General features: G+C 38.5%; 1 protein-coding gene across 1 annotated transcript; it reads left to right on the top strand.

Annotated features, from left to right (window-relative positions):
* The first annotated feature begins 14,911 nt into the window (after positions 1–14,911).
* LOC133824080 (CASP-like protein 4D1) lies at positions 14,912–15,624 on the top strand. The gene is made up of 2 exons (XM_062256947.1): positions 14,912–15,078; positions 15,195–15,624. Exons 1-2 carry the CDS (start codon positions 14,912–14,914, stop codon positions 15,622–15,624), a joined length of 597 nt encoding a protein of 198 aa, XP_062112931.1.
* The last annotated feature ends 3,311 nt before the right edge of the window (positions 15,625–18,935 follow it).

The following is an 18,935-nucleotide window of genomic DNA, read 5'->3' on the forward strand; positions in this document are numbered from 1 at the left end:
TGGTTATCTATTCACAAAAGAATTAATTTTTAAATCATATTATTTAAGATACATTTTGGTTACCTCTAAACTTATTTGTACAAAATGATTATCTTAAGATACTTATTAGTTACTTTTAAAAATATGACTTCATTTTAAGGTTATATTTTGGTGTCTTGTTATTTACGATACTGTTAGATTACCATCAAACCTATTTTAAAAACTAATGAGTTACCATATAGTATAACAAGTTACCATATAGCTTATTAGCAAATGTTACTATTTAGTATACTAGATAGTAACTTTTTATTGACGCGATTTTTCGCCAACAGTGTATTAAGAAATAACAAGGGCAGATTAGTGCTTAATGGTAAACCGTAATGAAAAATATCAAGAATTCACTCAAGAACACATAACTTTTACGTAGTTCAGTGGTTAAAATCTACTTAGTCCACGAGTCAATATTATTGTTGTGTCTCTCTCTATTTTGGCAGAGTTTCGGTATTACAGAATTATCCCCCTTTCTTGTCCAATATTCCCAATATTTATAGGGGAATTCCATGGATAAGGTTGGGCAACCGCGTGAGTCAATCACACATTTACATAATGTCTACATTCCATATAAATAATTTCCATTTATATTGGGATATGATTTGATCACAAAATAAATATGTCCTGTTATCTTGGATAATAAATATGACAGTCTGTTCATGAATAAGCATATAAATAATTCACATTTATATTGGGATATGATTTGATCACAAAATAAATATGTCCTATTATCTTGGATAATAAATATGACAACCTGGTCATGAATAAGCATATAAGCAAATCCTGAATCTTTGGGAATCCTTTAATATGCAATATGTGTTATATCTGAATCACCCGAACTGCATATCTTCCATGGGCTTGCATTCTGACAGCTATTCGACTCCGAGCTAGTGCTTTGACGACTTTTCTTATTCGTAGTTTGTGGTAAAGTCAGAACGCCTAACACCAGGTCTGGCCATTATGAACCTCAAGCTGTCCATATGGATAATAATCAGATAATCTTCTTGACCACTTTTCCACGTAATTATCTGCTAGCTGTACCCGAGCTGAGTGAATGAACTCGTGCTAAGATTAGGGTACAACATTTGACCCTAAGCTCCTGCTCGTGTATGACGTCATCATTTTATGACCTACACAGTAGGGGCTTCTAAACTTCTACTACACAAAACCATGCATGCCTATTACTCGAGTACTAGACACATGGTCTTCTGCAATTGGCGTCTGTTCGGGTTTCGAGGACTGCAATAATTGTCTTGTCAACTTTTTGCCGCCATTTGGTCTATTTAATCTTGGCCCTTGGATCTTGAGCTAACCAAATTGGATGGCCCAGATTAATTTCCATAATTTACGTATAAATAAGATGACCAGATTTCAAACTTCACCACCTTTGCATTTAAAAATTTCCCTTTTCTGAACTTTCAAGCTTCTCTTCTTCCCAGAATCCCCAAAACTGTTCCTCGTGCCCAGACATTCAGAAGCTTTCTAGGAGTTTCCCATTGCCGAGTCTACTCCCTCTAATCAGTGAACGTATTTCATGTAAGTATCTCTTCCCTTGATTTGAAAAGTTTTCCTCTTTTTTCATCCAATGAAATTTCTGTTCTTAACCATGTTTGTCCACAACATTCATTGTAGTTACCATTAGGCTATTTCTAAATGTTCATAGGGAATAGGTTTCGGTTTATGTTCAATGGGTGAGTCCAAACATGTTTTATAAATTAGACGTTCATAAAACTGGGGAAATTTTAGGGTAAATCTGGGTAACCCTAATGGTGAATTGGTTTAGAGAATACCCATTCGGGGTAAATAAACTGAATGGTCTTTAGGGGTTACGTTTTCTTGGGTGGTTTTGCACTAAATCGCTTCCCAAGGAAAGTAGTGGTCTGACATTTCTGACACACGAATCCCTAAATATCAGGGGACTGTTAAGAAATCGAGGCGCGTAGCTTTGGGCATCGCGTGGCCCCACACGATGGGTTTCAGCTAACTTTAGCTTGTATAACAAAAATAACCCATTTTGTCCGTACCTTCGGGCCAAATTATAGACCATCTTAGGTCGCCTACTAACTAGGTCGCTTTGTCGTCAGGCTATCTGATGCCCCCCCCCCCCCCCCCCCCCCAAAGAAGAAATACACGAGATCATCTACCCAATACAAGGACAAATGGAAGCAGGCCGTCCTTGATTCTCCCCTTCTGCACTTCGGTCCGGTAGTGGAGAAAGAAGTTTCTGTCGACCCAACGCGTTCTTCGAGGCCGAGCACATCATTTCAAAGATCACAACTCAGGGGAAGGTGAATAAGATTATGTGAGCTAAAACATAGAGATCGGAGCTAGGACTCTCCTCGCCCGACTTGCGTTCGAAGGGGAACGGAGCTGTGCCCCTTTCCAAGACGACTACGCAGCTTGGAGTGATGAGCACTTGAAGGCTGGGGCCTTCCTTCCCCTGGACCAGTATTTCGTAGATTTCTTAAACTACATAAAACTTGCTCCTTTTCAACTCCCCCCAAATTCAAATAGACTTTTGGCGGGGCTAAAATATCTGTTCTTGAAACATGAGTGGGAGGTTCCCACCCCAGCAGACATTATACTTCTTCTGCCTCAAGGCGAGCCCCGACCAGAGGAGATGCGGTGACAGGTTCAACTACCTCACGCGGTTTCCAAACTCCGCCTCCGTCATTGAGCTCTCTAGCCATCCAAACGACTATAAATATTTATTCATTATGTCGAATGGCTTCAAGAACTGCGAACACCGTTACTTCAACCGACCTCGTAAGTCTTCCATCTTTGTAAATCCAGCTCGAGAACTTTTATTTCTCTAAAATATTTTTCTTGTACACGTCCTGATTGAATTTTCTTTTCATGCAACCATATTCGCTAGGACGGGAAAATCTGTGACCCTCGGGGGTCAGTATGAGAAGTTGTCCAGACTTTCCCCCAGTGAAAAGGACTATCGCTAGGTCGTGAATGACGTCACGATGCTGGCCTGTAAGTTGAACGACGAGGGTCAAACACTGGCCTTGAAGACCCGGGCTCCTCTTCTGGTGATCCCCGAGCTTCCCTCCTCTCAAGAGGCCTTGCCAGCCACCGAGGACACCGAGGAGGAAGAAGACGAGGTGCCTCTCGTGTGAAAAAGGAGGACCCCCGAAGCAGACCAGAGACTTGATCCTGATCGAGCTGTTTCTGGGGCAGCAGCTGACCCCTCCGGCCAAGGTAATCCATAGCTTTTTAGGGAATTAGATCGGGCTGCTGCTAGCTTTAGGTTAATTCATTTCAACCCCAACCAGCTAGTTAGTCGCCACCCTACCGATTCGGACCTAAACATAACTCGCCTCCAATGCGTGGACCGTTTGGTGGTGCACTACGACCATAGCTACCCCAAAGGCACCATTGTGGTTGACAATACATTGCACTTTAGGTTGTCTATTTTTGAAGAATATGGAACCAACCTTAGAACTTGGCCCTCTCTGCTCCAAGGGGCATTTGCTCCTGGGTCTAGGCAGTATGTAGATGAATCTAGCCCTGAGGAGGGACCTGAACCCCCTAGGATTTTAGAGATTGTACCCCTAGATTCCCCATCCTCTCCATTACTCCCAGAGCCGGAGGTCACAATGCTTAGCCTGGTTCATACACTTGAGCTGATGATTATAGATTCCTCCCCCAGCCCGAAGGGCAGGATCGTTATCTTCTCTTTCTTTGTATATGTTTTGACAATTTTTGTGAACTAACCCCCTTTGTTCTTTATAGGCGAATAAATGGAACACGCACGAGCTCCCGACCTACGGACTGCTTTTCAGGCTAAAAAGCCTGGAGCAGGCTCCGTTGTGAAGAGGCCCAGGGTGGCGAAGAAGACCACCCCTGCAGCGAGGAATACTTCAAAATCCCCTGCTAAGGGTAAGGACACGAGCTCAGCTCGGGAGACAGCTCCGGTGACCTCTGTCACCGTTGGGCAGGTTCCCCCTCCCCCACTTCAACTCATGCCTCCTCCTCAAGTGATACAGGCCGATGCCCCCACCGTCTGAATACAGGTTGATCATCAGGTGCTGGAGAGGATCCCTGAAGCCTTTCGGGGTATTATTTATGAGACAACATCTCATATGGTGGGCCACGCCTATAAAGCTAGTGTGAGGGACCTGAGACCCTTAGAGGAGTGCAGCCCGGAGAATGTCTTCGAGTCCGCCATGGGGATGAACCTCACCACGAGTTCTTCTCCCACACCTGGTGGTGACATTTTTTTTACTGTGTTCTTCATCTTATATTTTTTACTTGTTTTGTATTTTGTAGTTCGTCCTGGCCCAATACCGCAGCATAACTCGTGCTAGGGCCAGAAATGAAGATCTCTAAGTCGAGCTGGCCACTGCCAAAGAAGGTGAGCAGGCTGCCAAAGCTGCTTTGACAACTGCTTAGAAGGACGAGCAGGCTACCAAGGCTGCTCTCACCTCTTCCCAAGAAAAAGAGCAGGCCGCAAAGACCACACTATCCGCCTCCCAAGCCCAGACCGCAGAAGCGAACAATCGTGCTAAATAGCTTCAGGTCGAGATTGGTGAGCTCAAAGCGAGACTACTCGAGGCCGAAGTTAAAGCCAAGGAGGAAAAAGCAGTGTCATCATTAGCCATGGAGGAGATGCTATACCATTGCTGGGCTTTCAACTAGGATGAGAACTTCTCTTTTATGGAGCCCGAGTTGTGGGATCCGTACCTTGCTAAATTCAAGGCTCGGTTCTTGCAAGAACCCTCAGAAACTGGTGAGGCTTCTGGAGCAGCAGAGGGAGATGGCGGGGAGGTCACCTCTGCGGGGTGAACTGACGGGGCCCAATGATTTTATTTATGACTTTCTTTGTAATTTTCTAACAGTTTTTTCATATTAAACAATTGCCTTCAGGCTTAGTTCGAGGTTATTTCTCCTCGGTGTGACAATATATTTTTTTGCCTTATTTTTAATATATATCTAACTTTTGATCCATTTGTCCTTTCTTTATTATCTTCTCATGCTTACGAATCCTTAGACTTGTACATTCGAGATTTTAGGAATCGATTTTTAGATCGAGATAGATCTTATCAAACTTGGTTATATCCAAGTTTTTGTTTGCTTATTTGTATCATACATGTTAAGAATTAGGCCTCGAACCTGATTATATCCAGGGTTTTTAATGATTTAAACTTAGTTCGGGATAGGTTTAATGAAAACTCGAGCTTTAAAAAGTCGTTGAATAATCGATTTTTCCAAGCTTCTAAGTTTCGGACCTGGTTACGTCCAGGGTTTTAAATGATTTAAACTTAGTTCGTGCTAGGTTTATTGAAAACTCGAGCTTTAAAAAGCCGTTGAATAATCAAATTTTCCAAGCTTCTAAGTTTCGGACCTGGTTACGTTCGGGGTTTCAAATGATTTAAACTTAGTTCGTACTAGGTTTATTGAAAACTCGAGCTTTAAAAAGTCGTTGAATAATAAATGTTTCCAAGCTTCTAAGTTTCGGACCTGGTTACGTCTAGGGTTTCAAATGATTTAAACTTAGTTCGTTCTAGGTTTATTGAAAACTCGAGCTTCAAAAAGCCGTTGAATAATCAATTTTTTTAAGCTTCTACGTTTCGAACCTTTATCCGAGCAGGCTTAATTTTTCCAACCTCGGTTATGTGTCCCCCAAGTAACTAGAAGGCATAAACTTTCCTGGTTACTTTTACAAATACGAGAACACGAGCTTGCAATAACGACACTAAGAAATAGTTATTTAACAATCCATCTATTATTTAATAAAAATGACTTTTATAAATAAGCCTTACATTGATGGTGGTACTATTGATAATACTTTTTCAAATACAGAGCATTCCAGGTCCGTGGGAATACTTCTCCATTCAGTCGAGCTATCTTAAAAGTTCCCTCGCGTAACACTTCTACAATCTGGTATGGTCCCAGTTTGGGCCTAACACACCATCCTTGGGATCTTTATTCGCCAAAAAGACCCTTCGGAGAACCAGGTCGCCTAATCCTAGTATACGACCCATGACCTTTGAATTGAAATAGCGAGTGATCTTTTGTTGATAATGGGCGAGCTGTAACTACGACTCCTCTCGTTTTTCTTCAATCAGATCGAGAGATGCGTTAAGTAGTCCATCATTCTGTTCTTGATTAAATGTCCTTTGCTTATGAGTAGCTACCATGACTTCGATTAGAAGTACGACCTCACTTCCAAAAGTTAGGGAAAAATGAGTATGCCCCGTGGAGGTCGTGTGAGAAGTTCAGTAGGCCTAGAGTACTTGCAGGAGCTGTTCGGGCCATAATCCTTTGGCTTCATCTAACCTCTTCTTCAGGCTTGCCTTAAGTGTTTTGTTTACAGCCTCAACCTGCCCATTAGCTTGCGGATATGCTATTGACGAGAAACTCTTTGTGATGCCATATTTTTCAGTCAGTGAAGAGATCGTTATCGAACTGTGTCCCATTGTCTGACACGATCTTTTTAGGAAGCCCAAACCGACATATAATATTCTTTACCACAAAATCCAGGACTCTTTTTCAAGTGATGGTTGCCAGAGGCTCGGCTTCTACCCACTTCATGAAGTAGTCGATCGCCACCACTGCGTAACGAACTCCTCCCTTTCCCATAGGTAGGGAGCCTATTAGGTCGATTCCCCATACCGCAAATGGCCATGGGGATGAAATCATTGTTAGCTCGACCGGAGCAGCTTGGGCAACCATGGCGAAACGCTGGCATCTATCGCACTTCTGAACATCCAAGATCGAGTCTTTCATTAAAGTGGGCCAGAATTAGCCCCGGCTCAGTATCTTCATTACCAGGTTTTGCCCCCCAGCATAATCTCCACAAAAGCCTTCGTGTATTTCTTGTAAAATGGTTTTGGCTTCCTCGGGTAGAAAGCATCGTAGGAGAGGCAACGAATGACCACGCCAATATAAGGTTCCATCTACTATTACGTACCGTGGAGCTTGATAAAGTATTTTTCTCGCGTCTTTTCTGTCGTCAGGTAACTTTCTAGTTGCGAGGTATTCCATTATGGGAGTCATCCAGGTTGGCCTTATGTCGATCTTTCGACCTCTATCACTTCTCCTGTCACGCTCAGGCTCTCCAAGAACTCCACTGGCACCACATTCAATGTCTCAACCTCTTTTGTGGTAGCAAGCCGTGCCAAAGCATCAGCATTAGAATTCTGCTCGCGGGGTATCTATTCAACAGAGCTGTACTCAAATTCTAAAAGTTCTCCCTTTACCTTAGTTAGGTAGGCCGCCATCTTGGTACCTTAGGCTTGATACTCTCCCAATACCTGATTGACCACGAGTTGGGAATCACTATAGTATTGGATGGCTTTCTCCTTGAGTTTTCTTGCTACCCTCAGTCCTGCTAGTAAGGCCTCATATTCGACTTCGTTGTTGGATACTTCAAATCCGAACCTTAGAGCTGTGTGAAATCGATGCTCTTCTGGTGAGATTAAGATGATCCCAGCTCCTTATCCATTCTCGTTTGACGACCCGTCAATGAAAATTTTCCATAATTCCTGCATCAACTCCTTCAAGAGCTCCTCTTGAAAATCGGTGCATTAAGCCATAAAATCAGCAAGGGCCTGACTTTTAATTGAGGTTCGTGGCATGTAAAATATCTCGAACTGGCTAAGTTCGATGGCCCATTTTAGAAGACGTCCCGACGTCTCAGGTTTTTGCAGAACCTTCCTTAAAGGTTGGTTGGTATAAGTAGCGTAAACAGATTTGAACTTCTCTAGGGACTTATTTTTCTTCGTCCCACTCTGGTTGCCCTCGCCATTTCCCTTCCTTTTGTTATTCCCCCCTTGGTTATTCTGGGTAACGGTTTAAGCCGTGGCTGCAACGTTTGTTACTGCTCCAATGGGCTGAACAAGGATCTGGCTGGTTCCCGCAATAGAAGCTCGTGCCTCCTCTAGGTTAATCCATTCTTGAGGTTGAGCCAAGAATTTTTCCACACTCTTAACTCCTTTTCTTTGAAGTTCCTGCCACAGGTCGCCCCCGACGAGGATTCCTGTCCTCATTGCCATTAGCTTAGAGCTGTCATCAGCATCCCTAGCTCGTACAACGACATTGGAAAATCTACTTAGATATGCTTTCAATGTCTCACCAGGTTGTTGCTTTACATTGGCCAATGAATCAGTATCAACCTGTGCTACCTGTGAAGATCGGAATGCTTTTTTGAAATCAGAAGAAAACTTCTTCCACGAGCTTATGGAATGCCTCCTGTATTGTTTAAACCATTGCATGGCTGGCCCAACCAGAGTTGCAGGGAATAAAATACACCTTCGATCGAGCCCGACATTGTGAGCCATCATCATGGTGTTAAACATTCCGATGTGATCTGACGGATCTCCATTTCCACCAAATTTTGATAGGTGTGGCATTCTAAAGCCTACAGGATATGTGGCCGCCGCAATATTTGGAGCGAAAGGCTCGAGCTTCTTATCTGAGTCGCAATCGTCTTTTTATTTTCCACATAAAAGCCTCTTCATTTGCCCTTCCATTAAGGCTAGTCTTTCGAGGGTTTGGTCCTTAGTCCCTAGGTTACCTGGGGGCTGTTCGACAGCTCCAATCCTATCGTATGCGTTTGACGGGTTATTGTCCCTCCAAGCTCGAGCTTGGTTTTGTGGGGCATTCCCGTTATCGCGTACTATGGACGGACCTTCTTCTTGTTGCGTATAGCTAATATCTTCATTCCAAGCTAGATTCCTTCTCTACAAATTCAAACATCGTGCAAATTGGGTTGCAGATTATTTCGAGGGCTCTGTGCTGAACTCAACTAATTTCTTAGGTCGCCCTCGGTCCTGCCACTACGACGACTTGGTCTGGTAGCTCCCATTTGTGAAGCTTACAACTCGCGGTTGGGGCTGAGGATTTGGATTTTTGACACATGTTCGTGGGACGTAAGGATTGGCAGATGGGGGAGGATTTCTCCTACTATCTCCATAAGTTGGAATGTCCCGTTGAGGACGAGGTGGTGTCAGATGTCTTATAGGTGATGGGAGATGTCTTATTGGTGAGGCTATCCTCGGTCCATTAGGGCAGACTAAATTAGTCGACCTATGTCTACTCCAATGTCTCTAGTTCTTTGTGCCTAGTGATCTGATCGCGACATAGGATGGTTTGTTGGAGCATTTTGACTTTGTGAGCCTGTCCCAACCACCCCTCGTGGATTTTCATGGGCATTCTTGGGGGCTGGTGAAGAAGGCACCGAACTTGGGGTTGCAGTCCTAACCGACCGACTGACATGCTGATGACCCCTATGATGATCGCTGGGTCGAGCATTCTGGCGATCTTGCCCCGTAGGTACAGAATTTGGAGTTGCAGTTCTGACTGATCGACTCGGTTTGGATCGATTATTCTTGTGGGACTTATGAGACCTACTCTGCCTCTTTCCGACATTAACGTCGGTTACCAGAGGGGGTAACCGAGGAAAAACCTCTTCTATCTGCCTGTTTTCCTTAGCGAGATGGCACCTCAACTATATGTTTTCCAACTCGACGACAGTTAGGTAGTATGGATTTGGATTCGGCGGCAATGATGCCGAACTCCCAGTGTCGCCTTATCCAGCCAGTTGTTTTCCTGGACGTTGCTGAATCTCAATGCCGTGTTCGTCCAGAACAGCAGTATGATGGGCCTCCTGCCCACCAGGCTGTTCCATCTCATTATCATGCATTGAGCGAGTGAGCACCATAATGTGAATTGACTGGGATTTTAATGAAGCACTAATTTGCTGTCAATGAAAGCACCAAACTATTGATGCGATTTTTCACCAATAGTGTTATTATGGCAGAGTGGTTAAAATATTAGTGCACGAGTCAATATTTTACATGGTTAATATCAAGAATTCACTCAAGAACACATAAATTTTATGTGGTTCAGTGGTTAAAATCCACCTAGTCCACGAGTCAATATTATTATTATTTCTCTCTCTATTTTGGCAGAGTTTCGGTATTACAAAATTATCTCCCTTTCCTGTCCAATATTCCCAATATTTATAGGGGAATTTCATGGACAAGTTTGGGTAACCGCGTGAGTCAATCACGCATTTACATAATGTCTACCTTCCATATAAATAATTCATATTTATATTGGGATATGATTTGATCACAAAATAAATATGACCTGTTATCTTGGATAATAAATATGACAGCCTGGTCATGAATAAGCATATAAGAAAATCTCGAATCTTTGGGAATCCTTTAATATGCAATATGCATTATATCTGAATCACCCGAACTGCGTATCTTCCACGGGCTTGCATTCTGACAGCTATCTGACTTCGAGCTAGTGCTTTGAGGACTTATCTTATTCGTAGTTCGTGGTAAAGTCAGAATGCCTAACACCAGGTCTGACCATTACGGGCCTCGAGCTGTCTATATAGATAATAATAAGATATTCTTCTTGACAACTTTTCCACGTAATTATCAGCCAGCTGTACTCGAGCTGAGTGAATGAACTCGTGCTAAGATTAGGGTACAACACTTTTAAATGTAAAATTAAAATACACTTTTTGGTCACTCATGTAATTTACATGTGAATAATAGTAGTTTTTATATTAACCAATGAGAAAAGAAACTTAAAAGATACTTTTGAATCATATCAAAAAATAAAAATTATGGTAACTCTTAAATTTAACTTTTGCTTTACCAAATCAAAAAGTAACTACAAAGTTATTTTTCAAACACAACACGAAAACGATCCAATCCAATCATCTTCTTCGGCGACAGCAAGAAACATATGCTTGCCATATCCCAAAATGACCCCCTCAAAGAGTAGGTCATGATGGTACTACTATTGAGCCCAAACGAGCGGCAGTGTCACTAGAAAAAGCCTCCAAAGCGTGGATATACCCACAAATTCGCTAGAAAACACCGATGATAAAGGGGGAGTGGGTGGATGGGATATGTTCCTCTTGACGAACTCATTCCATTGGTATCACCTCTAGACCTGGTGGCGGCTAAAGTTCGCCTTAAAACGATGTCAAACTGTTGCGACATCACCTTTATCCGACATGTGTAGTGGTGTCTAGCAATGTTTGGTGACGATGTCATGAGCTTGTCCACGATTGAGCTTTCCATCGATCAAGCATGTCTATGAACAAGAGGCACAATGGTCCACAAACAACAACTTGATAGTGGAAAGAGAGAGACAAATGTGTTTTTTTCTTTCTTTTTTGCTGGGATGGAAGGGAGGAGGGGGACTACGAGTGTGGCTCCCCTCTCTGGGTGTTACCATTGAGAGCTCCAACATCGCCAATGACTGTTCACCAAGATCCTACAAAATGGGTTGCCCCAACCTGCGATGGAGTACGTCACCTAAGCCCCATCCAACCATCTAGTACTAAATAGATCCTAAGGCAGAGGGCAAGGGTGTCTGGGGTAGAACACTCTGTGTTCACATTGAAGACTCCTTGGATTGTCGCTCCATGATTCCAGAAGGAGTACTCAGATTCTGTTGGAAAAATATATACATGATCTTGCTTATTATCATAAGATTTCACTTATTTTCATGCGATTTCTAATTTAATCAAATTTAAATGGAAATCATAGAACATGCTTCTATTGAAATCAAACTATAAACACAGAGATAAAGTAAATTACGTACTTATGTGCAGTGGAACTAATAAGACTCCACAATTTCAATTCTCTATCCTTTTGTCTTTTTATGATTGCTAGGAATTGCCAAGAACTGAAACATGAACGCAACCACAATCTTTCCTCAACAATCTTTGATCAAGTCTTACTAGCGTGGGCAACTTTCTCAACACATGATATAGGGATTTAGATGAGAAGAAGATAGAGTGGCTAGAATAGTGTAATTTAGGGTTTTCTTTAACTGAGCACTTACCAAAAACTTGTCTTATGGAAGCCCTAGCTATAACATCCTATTTATAGACACAACCTAGGGCTTATTTTCTTAAATTGAAAAATAAAATGTAAATAAAGCCCATGATGGCCAGCCACACCATGTGGGTATTGTGATCATGATGTGTGTCATAAATTTAAGGCCCAATAGACTCAAATTCAAGAACCATTTATTTAGCTATTTTCTAAATAAATAAATAAATCCGTATTCAAATTAACTATTTATAATTTGAACATTGATTTAATATTATTTATTAATATTAACACCAATTTGTCATTATTAATAAATATGTCCAATATTTTACAATAATTCTTTTCTTTTATCTAATTCATAATTCATGTAAATATCACAAAATTGACTTAGTCAATGCGATATTCTAAATTGATAATTAAATCAATTATTTGAGACATTTAGACTTGATTTAATCAAAGACGACATGGGGACCATGGATACATGAATACAAGCTACAATAAGTTCTCATGAGTTTATTTAAAGAATAAATTATCTCACAACTTATTAATTCCCCATGACTCCACTATAGACTCGGGATTGGACTCTTGAATTCATAGAACATATTTCCACTAACGTAAATACGTTATCCATTGTTATAATCATTGTCGTTAGTCAATCATCTATTGATGATCTACTAATGAGCGGGTGAATTTTACTGTTTTACCCCTCATCTGTATTTTATCCTTAATTCCCACTAAGTTCATTATAAATGATAATTCTGTAAACTTAATTATAGAAATGAGTACTCAACATTTGAACTAAGCTATTAAGGAAATCATCTTTTCACTTATATTATGGAAGCTATAGATTTCATATCTATGATAAATACTCTCATTCAATTACACTATTGAATCTCCAAGATGTAAGTACAGGCTATGCTATAAGGTAAGCTTTTAACAAACAAGTCAAAAGATTCAGATAATATAATTAGTAGAAATATTATGACTCAGAATTGAGATCGACTTGACCTATGATCAATGTTGTAACACTGATTAGATATGATAATAACGATAATTATTTATCTATCCATAATCAATTTCGGTCCTAGTTCAATGTAACTAGATACATCTGATCTTATCTACTTGGTCAATGTCTTGGATCAAACACCACACTATTGTGTAAATAGATCATATCAAAGATTACTAAATCAGTGAAAATATTGTGCACTGATTTAATCTTATGACTAATTATTTTGAACATATAATTGCAATTATAATCTACTGTGACCTAGTTACACATGTTTAGGATTTTATAGACGTTTGTATTAAATAAATAATCATGTAATAAAACACATGAGCAATGCATTGATAAACAAAATGATTTCCATTCTTTATTGATAATAAAATATCTTACATAAAAAATATAGTTTTACAAAGGCATAAAACCCAACAAATTCGAACCCCTGACCTCTAAAATCTCAGGCATGTCACTTTACCACTAGGCCACTTGGTTGGTGGTGGGTTGTTTTTTTTTTCTTTAAAAAAAAAGTAAGCACCCATGGTATTTTTGTAAATGAAAATACCCAATTTTTTTTTTTTTTTTTATGATAAATGACCGAATTCTCATTGGTTAGAATTAGTAAGTACAATGGTTAAAATACAAGGTGGAATTTCATCCAACCAAGTAAACTCATTATTCATCGTAAGTGCATACTTAGTTAATTTATGAGCCGCCTTGTTACAACAACGCAACACATGAACTAGAGATGCATATGGAATGATAGATAACGATCGAGTGCCTAATATTAGATAAAAAAAAAAACCCAGCGAGAAGAAATAGATTGTTGAGAAAAGACACTATTAACAACAACTTCAGTCACTTTCTATTAAATTTACAAAAATATCTAGCAATCCAATGGAGGCTAAAGCTAAGGGCAAGTGCTTTAGCTTCTGTAGGTGAATAGCGCCCTCCAATTTTTTAGCAAAACATGGCAAAGGGACACCATGCATCAGATGCCCTCACAATTGCACCAAGACCAATAATAAATCCAAGCTGAGAATCTTCCACATTCATCTTGAAAGAATAGGTTAAAATACCCAAATTATTAATGTAATAACTATGCCCCGTGTAAATTTTCCTAGATGTCATAGAAAAAAATTATAAACAAAATCCGGTATAAATAAATGATATATGTATAAAAATGGGCATAGGGATATTATTTCTGACGGGATTATTGGATATTTCGATTTTTTTTTTATATTTTACAGACAACTTGTCCTCCACACATCACTCATTCGTTGAGCAATAGGGTTTTTTTTTTTAAAAAAAAAAATTGGAATTTCCATTCTTAGAACTATTAATTTGCTTGAATTTCTCATATAGCGGAGTTCAGCCAAATTTATTAATCAACATGATAGCATTTCCAACTTCATCAAAATTTCTTCAGTGTGCTACTAAAGTAATAAAGTATATATACTTTCATATTGATCAGTGCAATGGCAATTAAAAATTTTATAGGTAGTAATTGGCTGGAATTTTCACCACAATTGAAAATAAGAAGGTATTTGTTTATAATATGTTTCTTGAATACATGGGTCGAACCTATACTAATAAATTAAGTTTAGAAATATATATGGCCTAGGTGATAATCAAACCTAAGTAAAAATGGCTCTGGAAATTTGGAGTAGAAATTAAGCCAACTAGTAAACATTGACGATGATTCATGCAATACATTGCGCCGGCAGCAGGCCATATATATAAGAACTATATATTCGTTACTGCTACAATTGGTTATTCCTACGCGGTTTGCACAGCATCGATATCGTTAATTTCAATTAATAGTAACCAAAAGAAAAAGGCCGTCCAAACTTTACAGCACACACACACACATATATATATATATATATTTATATTGTATTTTCTTTCTTTACCTTTCCCTATATATATACAAATATTTTGTTCCTTTACTATTCAGATACTGCATGCGTAAATACGTACGGAGAGAACTAAGAATTAACTGCTAAGCAATAATTAATTAATAATATTGATTATTATTCTTCAGATCAACTGCGTAATTAATTGAATGGCGAGTAATAATAAGTCCACAACTATCCATGTGGCTCCCTTCATCCTTGCCTTGAGGATTCTTACACTCTTATTATTTGTTGGTTCGATTGCGGTGCTGCTTCTCGACACCTACAAACTCAGCGACGGAGAAAAAACCACTTTCAAGGATATTAACGCATATAGGTACCTACGCACGCACACACACACACACATATATATATATATATATTTATAGATAGAACTACCTAAATAAATATTAAGTATGAATGTATGACCAATACAAGTTATTATATATATAGATATGTGGTTGCGACGGCAGCCATTGGAGCAGTGTACCTGATATTGCAGCTTCCATTTGCAATATATTACGGGTGCACCGAGAAGCGGTTGATACCGGGCAAAGTGTTGGCAGAGGTGGATTTCTACGGAGACAAGGTGGTGAGTTTGTTTGTGGCGTCGGGGGTGGGAGCCGGCTTCGCAGTCAGTTTCGAGCTTAAGGATTTCGTGCCGGGTGCCTTCGACCTTCTTATTTTGGTTGCGCAATCTGCTTCTGGTGGTGGTGGTGGTGGTGCTCTTGATGATGATTATACTCGCTTATTACAAGAAGAGAGAGATAAGATACCTGGTTTTCTTGATAAGGGCTACATTGCCTCTGGGATACTCCTTGCCGGTTGTGTTTTCATGATCTTTGTTTCTGTCCTTTCTTCTATCAACCGAACCAATACTTAACTATATATATATAGCTCATATGATTTGTTGAATGTATTAACATTATCATGATGTGATGATTTATTTGAATGTTTTGTTGAACTATCATTATCTTATCCATTTAATTTTATAGAAATAAAGAAGGGATTTATGCTTTTTTTAAGAAAGTGATTTATGTATTTGCATGTAACAAATTATGATAAATTAATATAAAGCACTAAATTAATTTATATAAATACATAGGAGAATTCTGACGTAGGGATGGTTGATTTGTCCCTATGAGTAGAGACATTTTTTGGTACATGAATTAATGATTCAATGGTGGAAATAATGTATGCAATATGATAGTGATGTTGTAGGTGTTGGAAAACTTATACAAGATCTTTATTTATTTTCGTGTAGATTTAATATTAAACAAGTTAATATGAGACAACCTACAACGCGTTTCTAAAATTGAATTCAAAGAGAAATGATGATAAGAATACTTACATTATACGCAGCGGAATGAATGAGTCATTCATTCAGTTACTCTAACCCTTGTATCATTTCTGTTGCAGAGTATTAACAAGAAACTGAACCGATCTTCAATTTTTTTCGCAGTCTTCCAAAGTATCCTTAGGATCACCTAGACTAGAGTGGGCAATTCTCAACACATGAGATAGATACAGAAAGAAGAAGATAAAAGAACAATAAGGCTTAGAAAATGACTTATGTTTAGAGAGAATCTAAAACCTATCAGAAAACCAGTGTTTGTCATCTGATTTCAACTCTCACTTAACATTTCTTTATAGACTCAGTTAGATCATTTATTTGATTAAAAATTCAATAAAATAATAGTTAATTAACAGTCCTAGGTCGAAATTATCATGGGCTTTAGGCCCATGAAGTTTCCCATTTGATTATAAGCCCATTGGACATAAAATCAAGGCATGTATTATTTTCTATTGATTTAATTTATTAAATAATTATTCAAATCCCTTATCAAATTAATTATTTATAATTTGAACATTGATTTAAACTTATTTATTAATTTAGATACCAATTTATCTTAATTAATAAATCTGTCATTGTTTCTCTTTTCTTCTCAAAATTACATAACTTTGTGAAACTATCCAAAATTGACCTGGTTAACTTTGATAATTCTAATTGATAACTAAATCAATTAATTGAGACTATCTAGATGATTTTATCCAAGGTACAGTGGGGACCATGGGCCTATGAAATCAAGCTCCAATAAGTTATCATAAATCTAACAAATAAATTTACTAACTTATTAATTCCTCGTGACTCAACTAAAGACTTGGAATTGCACTCTTGAATTCATAGAATGCTTTATAAGCAATATAGATACGTTATTAATTATCCATTGTTACAACCATAATTGTCACTCAATCCTCTATAGACGGTCTACAATGAGATGAGACTAAAATACCGTTTTACCCCTCATTGTATTTATCCTTAAAACATTTAGTTCATTGTAAATGATATTTTAGTAAACTAATATTAATTACTGAAATGAGATCTCTATCCTTTAACACCTTGAACCAAACTAAAAGGAAACCATCGTTTCACTTATTCATCAGAAGCTATAGATGTTCATATCTATGATTAACACTCCCACTCAATTATACTATTGAGTTCCCAAGATGTAAGTATGGGCTAGTCCGTAGGGTAAGATGGTAACGAGCAGGTCAAAGAACTCAAATAATACAATCAGTTAGAATACTAACCACTCATAATTGAGATTGAATTGACCTATGGTCAACTATATGATATGACTAGAATAGATGATAACAGTATGTTTACTTATCCTATCAACTGTCAATATCGGTCCAGTCCGATGTAACAAATACATCCGATCTTATCTACTTTGCTAATGTTCTGGAAAGAACGTAACACTACAATGTGTAAGTAGATCATATCGTAGATTGGCAAGTTAGTGTAAATCATGTGCACTGACTAATCTTATGACTAACTTATTTTGAACATATAATCATATTTATATTCCACGGATTACGTCACTATAAATACAATTAGCTATATGCTCGGGATTTAATAGAAATTTATATCAAAAAAATAATCATGCAAATAAAACATGTAAGCAAAGTGATTGACCAAGTCAAAAAATAATTTCTATTATTTTATTGATAATAAATAAGATTACAAAGAAATTGAGTTTTAATTAGGGCATAAAACCCTAACAGTAGGCACTACAACAAAAAATATTTTAGGGGTGACCAAAAAATCTCTTTAGGGGTGATGGATGTCGCCCTTAATAACCCTTAAAGTTTCCCCTAATGACATCAGGGGAGACAAGTCGTCCCTAAAAAGTCGCCCTAATTAGTCAACGCTAATATGCATTATTAGCACCGACACATAAATGTTAGGAAAATATGTATTTGCCTCAATGGAAATAGTAAGATAATACAACTCTATGCAATAATATTACAAATAAATATTGATTGATTGAATAAGGTTACAACTCTATAACTGAAAATAGAAATAAACTAAAGAACAAGAAGAAGAGAAGAAGAATAGAATAGTGAAAAATACAACTCAAAGCAAAATATTACATGTAAAGTAAAAGTGTTTGAAATAAAGACAAGAATATTACAACTCAAAACAAGAAATACAAATAAACAAAAGAGAAGAATATGAAGATGAAGAGAAATAGAATAGAAAGAAAGAACAAAGAAACTAAATAGAAACAACTCTCACTCACACTACCAAAGTGAAGAGTGTTGGGGATCACCAACTTGAACAAGGTTTGAAACCTTTGTCCAAAAGCTTATTTCCCCCTAACTCAAGCACTAAGGGATCTCTCACAGATTATAGGAAATGCTTTCTAGAATTATCAAGCCTCGTGGTGTTTCTAGCCAAGTGCTCTAATGGATAGAAATGTTGTGTCTTTCAATTGAGCTATATGCTCCTATTTATAGAGTTTAGAGACACTCTTTGAATTTCAAATTCCACCAACCCCCATGGCTGTTACCAATGTTTAATTAAATTAATATGGAATTAAAAATGAGATTTTGGAGTTATTTGAGTTTTTTGAGTCGTTCAACAAAGATTAAAAAAACTGAAAAAATTGTCAGTTTTGCCTTGTGGCCGCAACGAGAGACATTAGTGGCCGCGGCCACTACTTTCTGTCCCACAGGCCGCGGCCACCAACATTCAATGGCCGCGGCCACTGACCATTTTCAGTACTTAAAAATGTGATATTTTTCCAAACGGTTCCAAACCCTCCCAAATGATTTTGTAACCCCCAAAACACATTATTGGGGTTAAAATCATATATCTAACAGTCATTTCACATATGGCTTTATGAAATT

The sequence above is a fragment of the Humulus lupulus genome, chromosome 3 (assembly GCF_963169125.1).
Source record: "Humulus lupulus chromosome 3, drHumLupu1.1, whole genome shotgun sequence".
NCBI lineage: Eukaryota > Viridiplantae > Streptophyta > Magnoliopsida > Rosales > Cannabaceae > Humulus > Humulus lupulus.